Source organism: Marmota marmota, unplaced genomic scaffold (assembly GCF_001458135.2).
Source record: "Marmota marmota marmota unplaced genomic scaffold, marMar, whole genome shotgun sequence".
Classification (NCBI taxonomy): domain Eukaryota; kingdom Metazoa; phylum Chordata; class Mammalia; order Rodentia; family Sciuridae; genus Marmota; species Marmota marmota.
In genome coordinates, this window is record NW_026000256.1 from 32,177 (window position 1) to 44,663 (window position 12,487).

Consider the following 12,487-nt stretch of genomic DNA (forward strand, 5'->3'; position numbering starts at 1 on the left):
GCTGAGGGCTGTGCATCGGTCGCCGCCAGGCCTGGGTGAGCGTGCGGGCCGCTGAAGAGTGTGTGGGATCTAGGTGACCGTGCGAGCGGCGGGAAGGACGTGCTAGCCCGACTGATCACGAAGGAGGCGATAGGATGTGCGGGCCTGAGTGAGCACACCGGATCGAGGTAGGAAGTACTGGGGGGGCGAAGCGAATGTGCCAGTGGTGGGAGCATATGCGGGGGAAGGGGCGTCTCAGTGTATGGAGAACTGCTCGGCCTTGGTACGGGCCAGGGGCCAAGGGGGATGGGTCCCAGATGGCGGGTACGACGAGGCCCGAAGGCCTTCCAGCTGCGGGTGGGGGACGGCGGTAAGGGCGGGAATTGCTGATGTGCAGAGGCCTACCTACGTTGCCTGTGGAAGATGCTAATGGGTAGGAACTGGTCAGGGGATGAGAAAGGGTGCCCAACCCGTAACCCCAAGCGCAATGGAGGCGATGTGGTAGGAAGCGTTGAGGGGGAGGGTCTTAAAGGGCTTTTCCCCAATATGCAGTTGGGGTTCAGCCACAATCTAGGGCGCTAGGGATGGTTTCTGCTGGGGGGGGGTCGGTCCTTCCCATTTGGGTGTGGGTCAAGTCTCAGCTTGGTGGGGAGAATGGGACACTTCTGTTGTCTAAGGCATGAGAGCTGGAGGGAAGGAAATGGAGGAAACGGGCAGCCCTTACAGGGTAAAGAGATCTCAAGACCCTATGTCTGAACAGGGCTTTGGGGGACCACCATCTCACACCTCACCCCACTACCTCTTCCTCCTAAACTCCTTTGCTGGTTCCTCCACTCTAAATTTTGGTGATTAATTACATGTCCTTTTACACACTCAACTGCTGCCCAAAGCCCATGGTACCTTTCAAACACCCCCAATTCCTGGCCCTCTTCCCAGAGGTCCCACCCTGTTCCAACTGACATCCTTCAGCCAGCCTTGGCTTAGCCCAGCTGGCGTCCCCCTCTAGTCTCCTTGGTTAGTGAAACATTTCAACCTTAGCCCCAACATTTTCCTTTATGATTTCAGATGAGATCTCTGGAATAGTGACTCCACTAGGTACTCAACCCTTCTGCCATTGGACCTTTCCATAGAAGCAACTTGCATAGTGTCTGTTTAGTCCAGTGAATTTCCCTCAAAATATTCCTGGAGAGACCCCTTGGAAAATCTTCTTGAAAGTGAATTCTCTTCCCAGAAATCTGACCATTGCCACAGACTCAGTGGGCTTCAGCCTCAGGAGGCTCCTGGGCAGGAGCACTGTATCATATGAGCCTGAGGTAAGGGAGCCTCTAGATTCTAGACAAGCCCAGTGTCCACATCAGAGTCTTTGAAGTGCTTGTTGAGAATGCATATTTCTTGGCCCACCAGACCTGCTGCTCTGCTACTTCAGTTTTCATTAAACTCGAAACCAGGTTTCTAACGCAGTGATCCAGCTCTTCCAAACCTGCCTGGTCTCCTGGATGGCCCAGGGATCCTTGGGATTTGCACAGCATCCCACTGCACCCCCAATTTAAAATTGTTTATATCTAGACAATGTAACCTCAGTGAGGCTATACTTACAATTTATTTTGATTTTTAGTAAGATACCATGCATCTTCTTGGGGAAATGGGAACATAAACCTTTCCTCAATTAAGTACAACAAACACTAAAAAATCCCCTTCTGGACTACCTTCTGGCTTTTTATAGAAGGGAAAGAAGATGGAAACCTAAACAGAGAGAGACAGGTGCCCAGGCAAAATGAGAGAGGAAACAGATGCCTTTCCACCCACACACACAGAAAAAGACACACACAGACACAAATATCCCAAAAGTAACAGACTTTCCTGGTGAGACACCCGCTTTTGGCCCTTTAGGATCCTGCTACTTCAAGTAGCAGCGGCTTGCAGTCTACTGGATGGGCCCAAATGGGGCCTTCACATACACTTTTCAGCCTGCCACGTTAGAGGAACATTAAGGCCAGGACGGGCTGCTGCCCAGAGACCAACTCAGCACTCACATTCTGGCCTGCCTAGGGCACATGAGGACCTCAGCAGTGCGTATTGAATTGCACAGTCTGTCCTACTGTTGGGCACTCGCTATACAAGAAGAGAGGTTTCCTGGAAAGTGCACTCAAGCCTGCCTCTGCTTATCTGGATTATTTCAATCCAACAGGTGGGACCTTACCTACCGAACTAATCAACGGTGTCCAGTGTCATTCAGAGACATGATGAGTCATCCCTGTATGTCTCTTTTGGGTAAGTCTCAGTGTTTACAGACCACACCTGCTGGCATAAGGTGGGCCTTGCTGTTAGAATACCCATGGGTGGGGATATGACATGGTGAACAAAGTTGTTCAAGTTCTGGAAGCTTTTTGATTTCCATATATGCTAGAGTTTTTGAATGGTCTTTGCCCGGAGACAGTTCTTGCAAACCTGGAGACACAGCACAAGGGAGAGATGATATCCAATACAGAGAATTGGGAATCCAGGAGATCATTGGATGGAAGAGGAAGCTGAAGGCACCATTGAAACTAGGTCTCTTATGTTTACACCTTTTGGGGCATGTTTGCTTTGGCCCAGAACTGAACTGAACATCACAAGCCACCTGCTGTCTTCTGGCCTGAGGACATTCTGCTGCAGGTCCTTCTTTAGATGCTCATGGGAGTCCAGGTATTTGGGCACCAAGCTGCCAGGTGGGTCTTGTTTGGGTAGGCTTGCTACCTCTCCCCACCTCTACCCCACCCCAGGGAAGGACAGCATCTGTCCAGGGACACTGCTTGGCTGCATGTGCAGTCATATCAGTTGAAAGTTGATCTTTTAGGCTCAATAACTGCTTTTACTAGTAGGCAGACACCCTCAGGACATCCTAAGTCCAGTGTGACCAGAAGACACCTAATTCTTCACCACTTTTTGTGACGTGGGTCAGTTTTTGTTTCTGTTGAAATAAACTCTCAATTTCTATTCTTTCAGATCAAAGTGAAATGATTATTTGGGGGTCTCTTAGCATTTCCAATTCCACACAGTAAATTTTAATAAGTTGGTTGGTTAAAACTTACATTGTGATCTAAAGCACTCAGCAGGAAGATTTGTTCACTGGCATGGGCTTAAGCATCATTTTTCAAATTATTCAGCAGTAGGTTAACACTAACATTATCACTGTCTATGTATTCTAGCAGCAAATATTAAACAGCTGTAGCATACATGGCACTTGGCTAGGTCCACTGTGGAATCTGCAGTTGACCTTGTCAGGGCCTTTTTTCGGTGGGAGTTGGAGATTAGTTTTCCTGTGTTGTATATCTGCTTCCATTTCCCAGTCATAAGTAGGAGTGCACCTCATGAGATTGGGGTGTTCTTTTCTGCACTGAGTGAAAGTGCCTTCCATTCAAGGTCAGCATTAGTCTCTGTGTCCATTGGGTGCACTACAGTGATTTTCATATTCTGTCTGAAATTGCTTTGACCTTGATCCTGGAAGATCCTTTCAGAAGGCAGTAGACACCTGTGTTTGTCACTTTGGTCACAGCATCCAGCTTTTTTTCCAAATTAGTTCCACCATTTTAAAGTAGAACAGTTGTATATCATGCACTCTAAGTGATCTGATTGTCTTCAGGATTGATGATAATTTTATTATTAATTACAATGGGGATCCATATGTATTATCTTTAAAAAATGATCTTCCTTAGTTTTTCCTGATGCTCTGTTACCTGATAACACTCGGTTAATTATTTGGCAATTAGCTTCATTTTGTGAAAGTAAGGCCCACATTTTTCCTCCTATTTTTATGAACACCTTCTAAATTGGCTCTCTGTGTCTCTGGACTCTGTTACTGTGGGTGGTGATCACACAGCTACTGAGAGTTGAAGTGCTCTCAAGCCAAATCCCCTGGGTTATCTGGGACAGGAAGGGCCACTCCTGTTGCTACATGGAAAGGGATAATTAACAATTCATTTGGGGCTTGTGGCTCCAGGATTTTAACAGTTAATCATTCTAATTAAGTAAAATTCTTTGGTAGGATTCACTCAATTAAATGGAACACTTCAGGAGGATTTGTTCAATTAAACTTGGCTGGCTTGGAAGAACTGTGTGTGAGAGAGTGAAAGTGTGTGCATGTGTGCACATGAGAGAATGATTTGTGTATCTTGTTCAGTGAGGATCTGCAGTGGCATCTTAACAGGAAGACTGAAAGGCAGCCCCCAAACACCCATGCATACAATGAGGCTTCTCTTTTGCTCCCTACCAGCCTATTGTATTATAGCCTGGTAAAATAGGGCTGCATATTTCTTTCTTCTCTGGTCTTGGGAGCTGGACATTAAACATGCCACTTAATGTGGACCCTTAGTTTCCTTCTCTGTAAAATGGAGGTGACAATAGCCATAGATGTGATCATTTAAATTAGGGGAAGGAAGACACACAGCTCCAAATACACATACTGAGTGCTGCATAAATGGAAGTTCACTGCATTTAACATTCCACTCCCCACACACATTGTTTAAGTTGCTCCACAATTTGCTGCAGACACTAGGGATTCGGGGGTGACCAAGAAAAGAAGGCCCTGTCCTGTTGGAGCTGATATTTTTCCTGGGAAAAACAAGCAACTTCCTAGGAGAATTTTTAGGTAGTGAAGGTTTTCCAAGTAAACAGATGAGGCTGGAGACTGAAGAGGTTTTGAGGAGGTGACATTTGAGTTGAGGCCTGAATTATTAGAAGGAGCTCTCTGATAAGCTGTAGGGATGTAATTAATGGGCAGGTTTAAAGGCCTTAAGGGCCACAGCCTTGACATATCTAGAAGTACATGAATGTCAGTATTCTGGATGGAGTGACTGACACTTGGGGGACAGGATATGTAATTGGTGGGCTGGGCCAGGACCTTGTAGGGGTGATAAGGCCTTGGGTCTGTGGTTTGAGGGCAGCATATATAACACAATGTCCCCCTTCCATTTCATTCAGCAGCCAGACATCAATATCAATTGGAAGCAAATTGTTAAAAAAATAAATTCAGGACCAGTTTATTTGTATGGGAAGCCACAATCAAATTAGACAGTGAACATATGCCAGAAGAAGTGCAATGGGCCAGAGGGGCTCTACCCCAGAGAGGAAGGGCTTGGATGCTGAGTACCTGAGGATGAATGTACACACACTGAGGAAACACCTGTGCCACGTGGCCAGTTAAAAATGGGAATAATGCTTCCATGGATTTTAGTGCCAAATGAGGGCTTCTGCCTGCACCCATCCACTGTGCTGATAGTGTAGATAGTACGTGGGAAGGAGCCTGGGAGATCTGTCTCTAGGCTTTCTGGTCATCCCCCTTCTCAGACTGCCCACACATCCTCTCAGCCCTTCGATCCTGTGCTTGCTTCGCCTATGTGGGCATCCTAGGAAGTGCTGGTCTTCTGATCTGATCCCAAGGGCCACTCCCTATTGTCTCCTTGGCTTCAGCCCTTGTCTTCTTGCATGGTGAGCATTTTTCTCATCCAAAGATTATCAAAATCTTTTTAAAATCATGTTATTGTATTTGTATGCCCTTATTTTTGAATTTACTTTTAAAAATATTTTTTAGTTGTAGTTGGACAGAATTCCTTTATTTTATTTATTTATTTTTATGTGGTGCTGAGGATCAAACCCAGTGCCTCAAACATACTAGGCAAGCACTCCACCACTGAGCTACAGCACCAGCCCCACCAAAATCTCTTTTCTGATACCCATGAAATTCACCTTTGCTACTAAAAATGGAACCAGAAACAGAAAACAAACATTTTTAGACCTTGACTCTTCTCCTATGTGGCTGCAGATACACTGCAGTATAGGTGTGCTTGATCCTTTTTCTCTGAAAACACAAATATTTACTCAGTTGTCTACTCCCCTTTCTTTACCCTCTTTGGGTTTTCAATCAAGAGTTATTATGTCTGTGTGTATCTTCTATAAAGAATTCAAGCCAGGCACAGTGGCGCATGCCTGTAATCCCAGTGGCTCAGGAGGCTGAGGCAGGAAGATCATGAATTCAAAGCCAGCCTAAGCAAATTAGTGAGGTCCTGTCTCAAAATTTTAAAAAAGTGGTGGGAGGAGGACTGCTGGGGATGTTGCTGCTCAGTGGTTAAGTGCCCCTGGGTTCAATTCCTGATACAAAAAAAAAAAAGAATGTATGTATTTGTAATCTCTGCATGTCATCCTACATTGACTAACTGTTAATGTCGTATTTAAACTCTCCAGTTTTCTTCCTGCTGTGAGTTCTAGGACTCTTCAGTAGTATCTCCAGAGCTCATTCGCCTTCTCCCTATCCCCCCACCCCCACAAAATACCTTTTTTAATGATATTGGGTTATTTACACTCCTCCTTTGGTATACTATATTGTTTACATCCTTTTTCTCTTAACCCACCTGTGTATTTATATTTAAAGTTCCTTGTAAATAGCACAGTCACATTTTGTTTTTTAGTACAGTATAGCAATCTGCCTTTTGATTGAAATGTTTACTCCATTTATATTCAACCTAATTATCCATGTAATCAAGTTTAAGTTTGCTATCCTAGTATTTAATTCTCTTTGTCCCATATGTTCTTTTTCCTTTTTTTCTTTACTTTTCTTCTTTTGGATGATTTTTGGTATTGTATTTTATCTCCACTATCAGCTTGCTAGTATGCACAGGAGTCTCAGAGGACTTGTTAAAACACACAATCACATTTTACTTCTATATGTCATAAACCTCACGCTACCTTTTCACTATTTTCAGTTGAAATGGTCAATTATTTTTTTAAACATTTATTTTTTAGGTGTAGATGGACACAACACAATGCCTTTATTTTTATGTGGTGCTAAGGATTGAATCCAGGTCCCACCTGTGCTAGGCGAGTGCTCTACTGCTGAGCCACAATCCCAGCCCCAATTATTTTTTTAAAGATTTAAAAATTAGGAAGGTAAAAGTATTGCTTATTTGCCCACACATGCGTACATTATTCCACATGTTTTTCATGTCTTTGGGTAAATTCAAGTTTCATCTATTTCATTTTCCTTATTTCTGAAAAACTTCCTTTTATATTTCTTATGGTACAGAGCTACTGGAGACAAATTCTCTCAGATTTTGCAAGACAATAATTTTATTTTTTCCTTCATTTTTGAAGGATAGTTTCCCTGAATATAATGTTCTAGGTTGCCAGATTTTCCCCCACTTTCAGCACTTAAAATGTTATTTAGTAGTTTTTGAGTTTGCACATTTTCCAAAAAGAAGTCACTCACTATTCTTATTTTTGTTCTTCTGTACAAAGTATCATTTGTTTCCTTTGTTTACTTTAAGATTTCTCTTTTTATCACTGGTTTTCAGAAACTTGACTATTATTATATAGCTTTCTTTCTGAGCTTCATTTTTAAAAATGAAAGGAGAAAAGGAAAGGAAAAAGAACAGATGGGACAAAGAGAAATAAATATTAGGACAACAAATTAAACTCGATTACATGGACAATTAGGTCAAATATAAATGGACTAAACATTTCAGTCAAAAGACAGAGTTTGTCCCCAGCAGGTTTTGATTGGATGTTGAACATTGTAAGGATTGAGTGTCTGGATTTTGAGAAATAACTACTTGTGGATCCGTTTGATCTCTTTGAAGCTGAGTTTTAAGCGTTTGTTGGATAGTCCAGCCTTACTACTGAGGCATGGTCCCTCTGTATTCACTACTGAATGTCCTAGTTGATCAGAGAGGATGCTGGTCAGTCAGACCTTGAACATCTCTCTATCTTTGCTTATTCCGGGAATTGTTCATTTTATACTTTCTTAGTTTTTCCTTTTGCAGCCCTTTGGAATTTCACTGTATGCCCGCATGCTTAGTATTTAGGAAAGACTCAAGGGAAACCTTATGCAGATTTTTGAAGCTGTTTTCAGCATAGCACACTCCTTTCTGGAACTCTGCTCTACAACTTCCAGCTGCCTCTGCTACCCTGAATGCTGGCCTGTGTCTCTTCAACTTGGTGAAGCCACTAAGCTCTATTTAATTTTACCCTCCTTAAACTCTCAGTCTGGAAATTGCCTCCAGGCAGAGAGCTGAGTTACTGATGACTGGCCTCATTTGTTCTCTCTGGGATCATGATCCTGTGCTTCCTACTGTCCAATGTCTGAAAACTGTTGTTTCACATATATTTTCTCCCGTTTGCTATTTGTTCATGGCAGGATGTAAAATCTGTTCCTTGTTATTCCATCATGGCTATAAATGGAAGTTTCCATTCATTTCTTTTAATATAATACCTTCAGTTTTATGTAAAAGTCTTTCTGGAGTATTGGGGTTTTATAGTGCTTAAGCTAGTATCAAAATGCTTCCTTTCCAGAAAAACAGGAGACTAGTAAGGTAGAGGAAGTTGATTGAGGAAATGAGGAGGGGAGGGTAAAGGGATGTTAGGGGATGAAACTGATCAAATTATGTTATGCGCATGTACAAGTATTTGTCACATGAGTCCTGCTATTATATATAATTATTATGCACCAATAAAAAAGGAAATTTTAAGAATAATATTTGAGGTTTTTCAGAAGACACTGCACAGGTAAAATTGATGACACTTCCCTTGAGGGAGCCACCGAGTTAGGAGTCTTCTTGAGTTTTTGATTTTATTATTCATAGCTTAGGGCCTTCTGGCCCCTGGAACGAAAAACATGAGGTTATTGGAGTTGCACAGAAAATAATTACAGGCCCATCCATTTGTCGCTCATGGAGTTAAGATAAGTTTTCATTGTTCTTTCTTCTACTTTACTGAATAAATTTCTGTGAAATTTTTTAAAATGTGCTTCCTTTTCACTTCCATGAGTTGAACTGACATCAGAACACAAACTCTGCAACTCACTGAAGTGGGAGGCCTGTGGTACAGAGCCATCTGTGCTAGGGTCTTATTTCACTTATTTTGCAGTTTGGAAGGAAAAGGTAACCTGTCTATGTTGTCCAGGTCTTTTATTTAGTAACCTGGTGTTTGAAGATCTTCTCTTTGGTCTTTCCAATTTTGTTCAGCTTTTCATTTGTTGAATATGTGAGAGAAATGTTCTCATTGTCTTTCACCCAGTGGAATCTTTCCATGTGTTGTGGCTTTGAAGAGCCTCACCACTGGTCAGAAAGCCTGGGTTCCTATTCCTTGTTGCCTCTCTTCCCTTCAGTCACCTGGTCCAGTTTAGTGTTGCCTTCTACAAAGCTCCTACAGATGCCTCATCTCCTATCATTTCTGCTGGTATTCTGCTTTGTGCACCTCCATCCTGCATACTGTGAGAGAGGCCTGTGATTAGCTTGCCTCTGAAAGCTAGTCTCCCTGCCATTGGCTCTCTGTCACACTCTGTGGCTGTCGTGACTGTGCCCTAGCTGGCATTCATTTGCCTTATCTTGGCTCCCCCCATCCTGCCTGAGTTAATTCTTTGCCAGCCTACTTTGCCACTGAGGTATTTTCTAAGGCTTTCCCATTCTCTGGCTTATTGTTTGGCCAACATGTGAGAAAAGATTCAACAATATTTAAAACCAGGGAACAGGAAATTACCAGTCTCATCCCAGGGGACCCAGAGACAGGGTTGTTGTTACTCATGGCTTTTTTCACTTTCCTTAGCTCCACCTGCTCCCCAAGGTCTTGCCCTTCCCCAGGACGGAGCCCCGGGAAACCAGGTCCTGGCAGTCCCTCTTGAGATGCCGGAGGCCCAGGTGAGCTGTGCTTCCCTCTACCTTGCTTGGGATTCCATCACGGTTCCCTGATTCTGGCCTCAGCCGCTGCCTCTTGCCCAGCATGACATACAGCAAAATGTGAACCCTGGTTGCTACCTTCCTTCCCACCCTCTGCTTCTCTCCTGAGGCTGCCAAGGAATGGAGGTCCACTAGGCTTGGAATTTCTGTCATATAGTTGGGAGAGCTGAGTTTCCATCTGGGAAAGTGAATAAATTGAGGTCCCTTGGGAAGACAGTGGGAGGCCAGGGTCACAGCCTAGGTTTCCTTGTGCTTGGCAATGTTCTCTTTCCAGGACTTCTCAGGGCTTGTTGTTGGATCTCCATGTTAGCAGCACACACACACTCCAGGCCCTCACCCCTTGCTTTTGGCATTATTGGTGCCACCCCTGCTTCGTTGCAGACTAGATGGAAAGACTAATCATCCTTTGAATTCTTTCAGGCTTTGGTACCATCTGATGATGTGTGGAACCTGACAAAAAGGGAATGGTTGAGCCTGGACCCTGAACAGAAGACACTGGCATATTATGGGAACATGACTTCTGTGGGTAAGGTTCCCTCTAGCCCTTCCCCACTTTCACCACCTGTTGGAAGTAGGGAGTGGGCACACAACCACACCCACACAAGCTTGCCTTGTCTCCAGGTTATAGGGAAATGTAAAGGGCCTGCTATATTTGAGATCTCCAGTGACACGAACTCCCCAATTCCTCATGACATGTAAAGAGCCCCCTTTAGTCTTTTATTGGAAAGAAATTAGAGCAAACCTGCTACTATAGTTTAGAATGTTTTTAACTCACAAATTATACAAATTACATGGCCATTTGATTGGAGTTTGCTGTTGAGAGGTCAAGCTCTTGTTTACCTCTCAGGGATGTGTATGTGTTGGGAGGAAGAGTGCTTAGAAAGAAAGACTGTTGGGGTTATGTTTGGGAGTTAGGAAGTCCCCAGATCTGGAAGAGCTCAAATTCAGTGGGTGGACACAGAGAGGGTAGAAAGTAGGGTAACGATCAGCCCTGAAAGGAGCTGGCCCTTGGGAACTCCATTTGATCTGCATAAATGACTTACCTAAGGTCACAACTAGCCCAGTTTTTGAGGATCCAGAAGAGTTTCTCTTCAAAGGCCTTCCCTTTTCTTCCATTCTGATGTCATCTGTGGCTACTTCTGTGACTCATTTCCTTCTCCATATCAGGAGTTCCTGCTTTGAACCCTACCTTGGTCTCGCACCTGGCCCAAGGACAAGTGCTGTTGGTATCAGACCCATCCCTCAGTACAGATCAAGCTAAGCACCTGGGTGAGTGAAAAAGAAACCTAGAGAAATATGAGGAAATTGGGGAGAGGCCCAGCTTAGCTATTGTGGGGTCAAGTTGGGGTTGGAGGGTTCAGCTGAACTCATGAGGTCTAATGTTAGGTTTGGGAGCCCAGTTGAGGCTTTTAAGGGGTGTGGGTGGTGTCCTGTCAGGAGGAGAAGCCTCCCAGGAATCCCTTTGGTAGGCAATATCCAGCAGTCAGGGTCCCTTGATCCTTCCCTCCTGGCACAAGCTTCCTTTGGCTTTTAGTCCTTGTGCTCAGCAGCTATGTTGTGGGGGAATTGTTGACAGGAGAGAGTGGCCTCCTTCCTTGTGCACTCTATAGTCTGCAGTGTCTTCTATTTATCCTTTCAGAAAGCACTTCTATGACCCACCACCAGACAATGGATATAGAACTCCAGCCTCAGGAGATGGCTTCCACGAGCTCCCTAAGGGCCAGTGACCCAAATGCTGAGGTCAAACAGAATGGGAACACTGACGGGAGGGAAGGGAACCTACAGAATCTGCCCATAGAACACCATTTTGCATGTAAAGAGTGTGGGGACACCTTTCGCCTTAAAGTGCTCCTTGTCCAGCACCAGAGGGTTCACAGTGAGGAGAAGGGCTGGGAGTGTGGCGATTGCAGGAAGGTCTTCAGGGGGGTGTCAGAGTTTAATGAGCACAGGAAGAGCCATACGGCCGCGGAGCCCAAGCCCGGCCCTAGTCAGGCCCTAGATGATGGCGTAGAGAAGAGGGAGCAAATGGAGAGGGAGGCGAAGCCCTTTGAGTGCGAGGAGTGCGGGAAAAGGTTCAAGAAGAATGCGGGTCTCAGTCAGCACCTGAGGGTGCACAGCAGAGAGAAGCCCTTCGACTGTGAGGAGTGCGGGCGGTCCTTCAAAGCCAACACCCATCTCTTCCGACATCAGAAGCTTCACACTTCAGAGAAGCCCTTCGCGTGCAAGTCGTGCAGCAGAGATTTCCTGGATCGCCAGGAACTGCTCAAGCACCAGCGGATACACACGGGCCACCTGCCCTTCGACTGCGACGACTGTGGAAAGTCCTTCCGTGGAGTCAATGGCCTGGCAGAACACCAGCGCATCCACAGCGGTGCCAAGCCGTACGGGTGTCCGCACTGCGGCAAGCTCTTCCGGCGTAGTTCGGAGCTCACCAAGCACCGGCGGATCCACACTGGTGAGAAGCCCTACGAGTGCGGCCAGTGCGGCAAGGCCTTCCGTCAGAGCTCCAGCCTGCTGGAGCACGCGCGTATCCACAGCGGCGAGCGGCCTTACGCCTGTGGCGAGTGCGGCAAGGCGTTCCGCGGACCCTCCGACCTCATCAAGCACCGGCGCATCCACAGCGGACTGAAACCCTATGAGTGCGACAAGTGTGGCAAGGCCTTCCGCAGGAGCTCTGGCCTGAGTCGCCACCGGCGGATCCACAGTGGGGCGAGACGCTGCGAGTGCAGCGAGTGTGGCCGCGTGTTCAAGAGGCGCTCAGCGCTGCAGAAGCATCAGCCCACCCACCGCGAGTAAACGGGCCA

At 45.5% G+C, this 12,487-nt stretch overlaps 1 protein-coding gene across 1 annotated transcript; it reads left to right on the forward strand.

Moving 5' to 3' along the window:
- Znf275 (zinc finger protein 275) lies at positions 1 to 12,481 on the forward strand. Its single transcript, XM_015506944.2, has 6 exons — positions 1 to 167; positions 2,168 to 2,250; positions 9,553 to 9,644; positions 10,104 to 10,209; positions 10,851 to 10,952; positions 11,323 to 12,481. The coding sequence occupies exons 2-6, from the start codon at positions 2,220 to 2,222 to the stop codon at positions 12,477 to 12,479; spliced, it is 1,488 nt and encodes a 495-aa protein (XP_015362430.1). The 5' UTR covers positions 1 to 167; positions 2,168 to 2,219; the 3' UTR covers positions 12,480 to 12,481.
- Positions 12,482 to 12,487: the final 6 nt, after the last annotated feature.

Excerpts from the sequence above, each read along its gene's own strand:
- Znf275 (XM_015506944.2), top strand. The coding sequence starts at position 2,220 with ATGATGAGTCATCCCTGTATGTCTCTTTTGG. Across the intron at positions 9,645-10,103 it reads TTGAGATGCCGGAGGCCCAG|GCTTTGGTACCATCTGATGA; the intron begins GTGAGCTGTGCT and ends GAATTCTTTCAG. Across the intron at positions 10,210-10,850 it reads TGGGAACATGACTTCTGTGG|GAGTTCCTGCTTTGAACCCT; the intron begins GTAAGGTTCCCT and ends TCTCCATATCAG.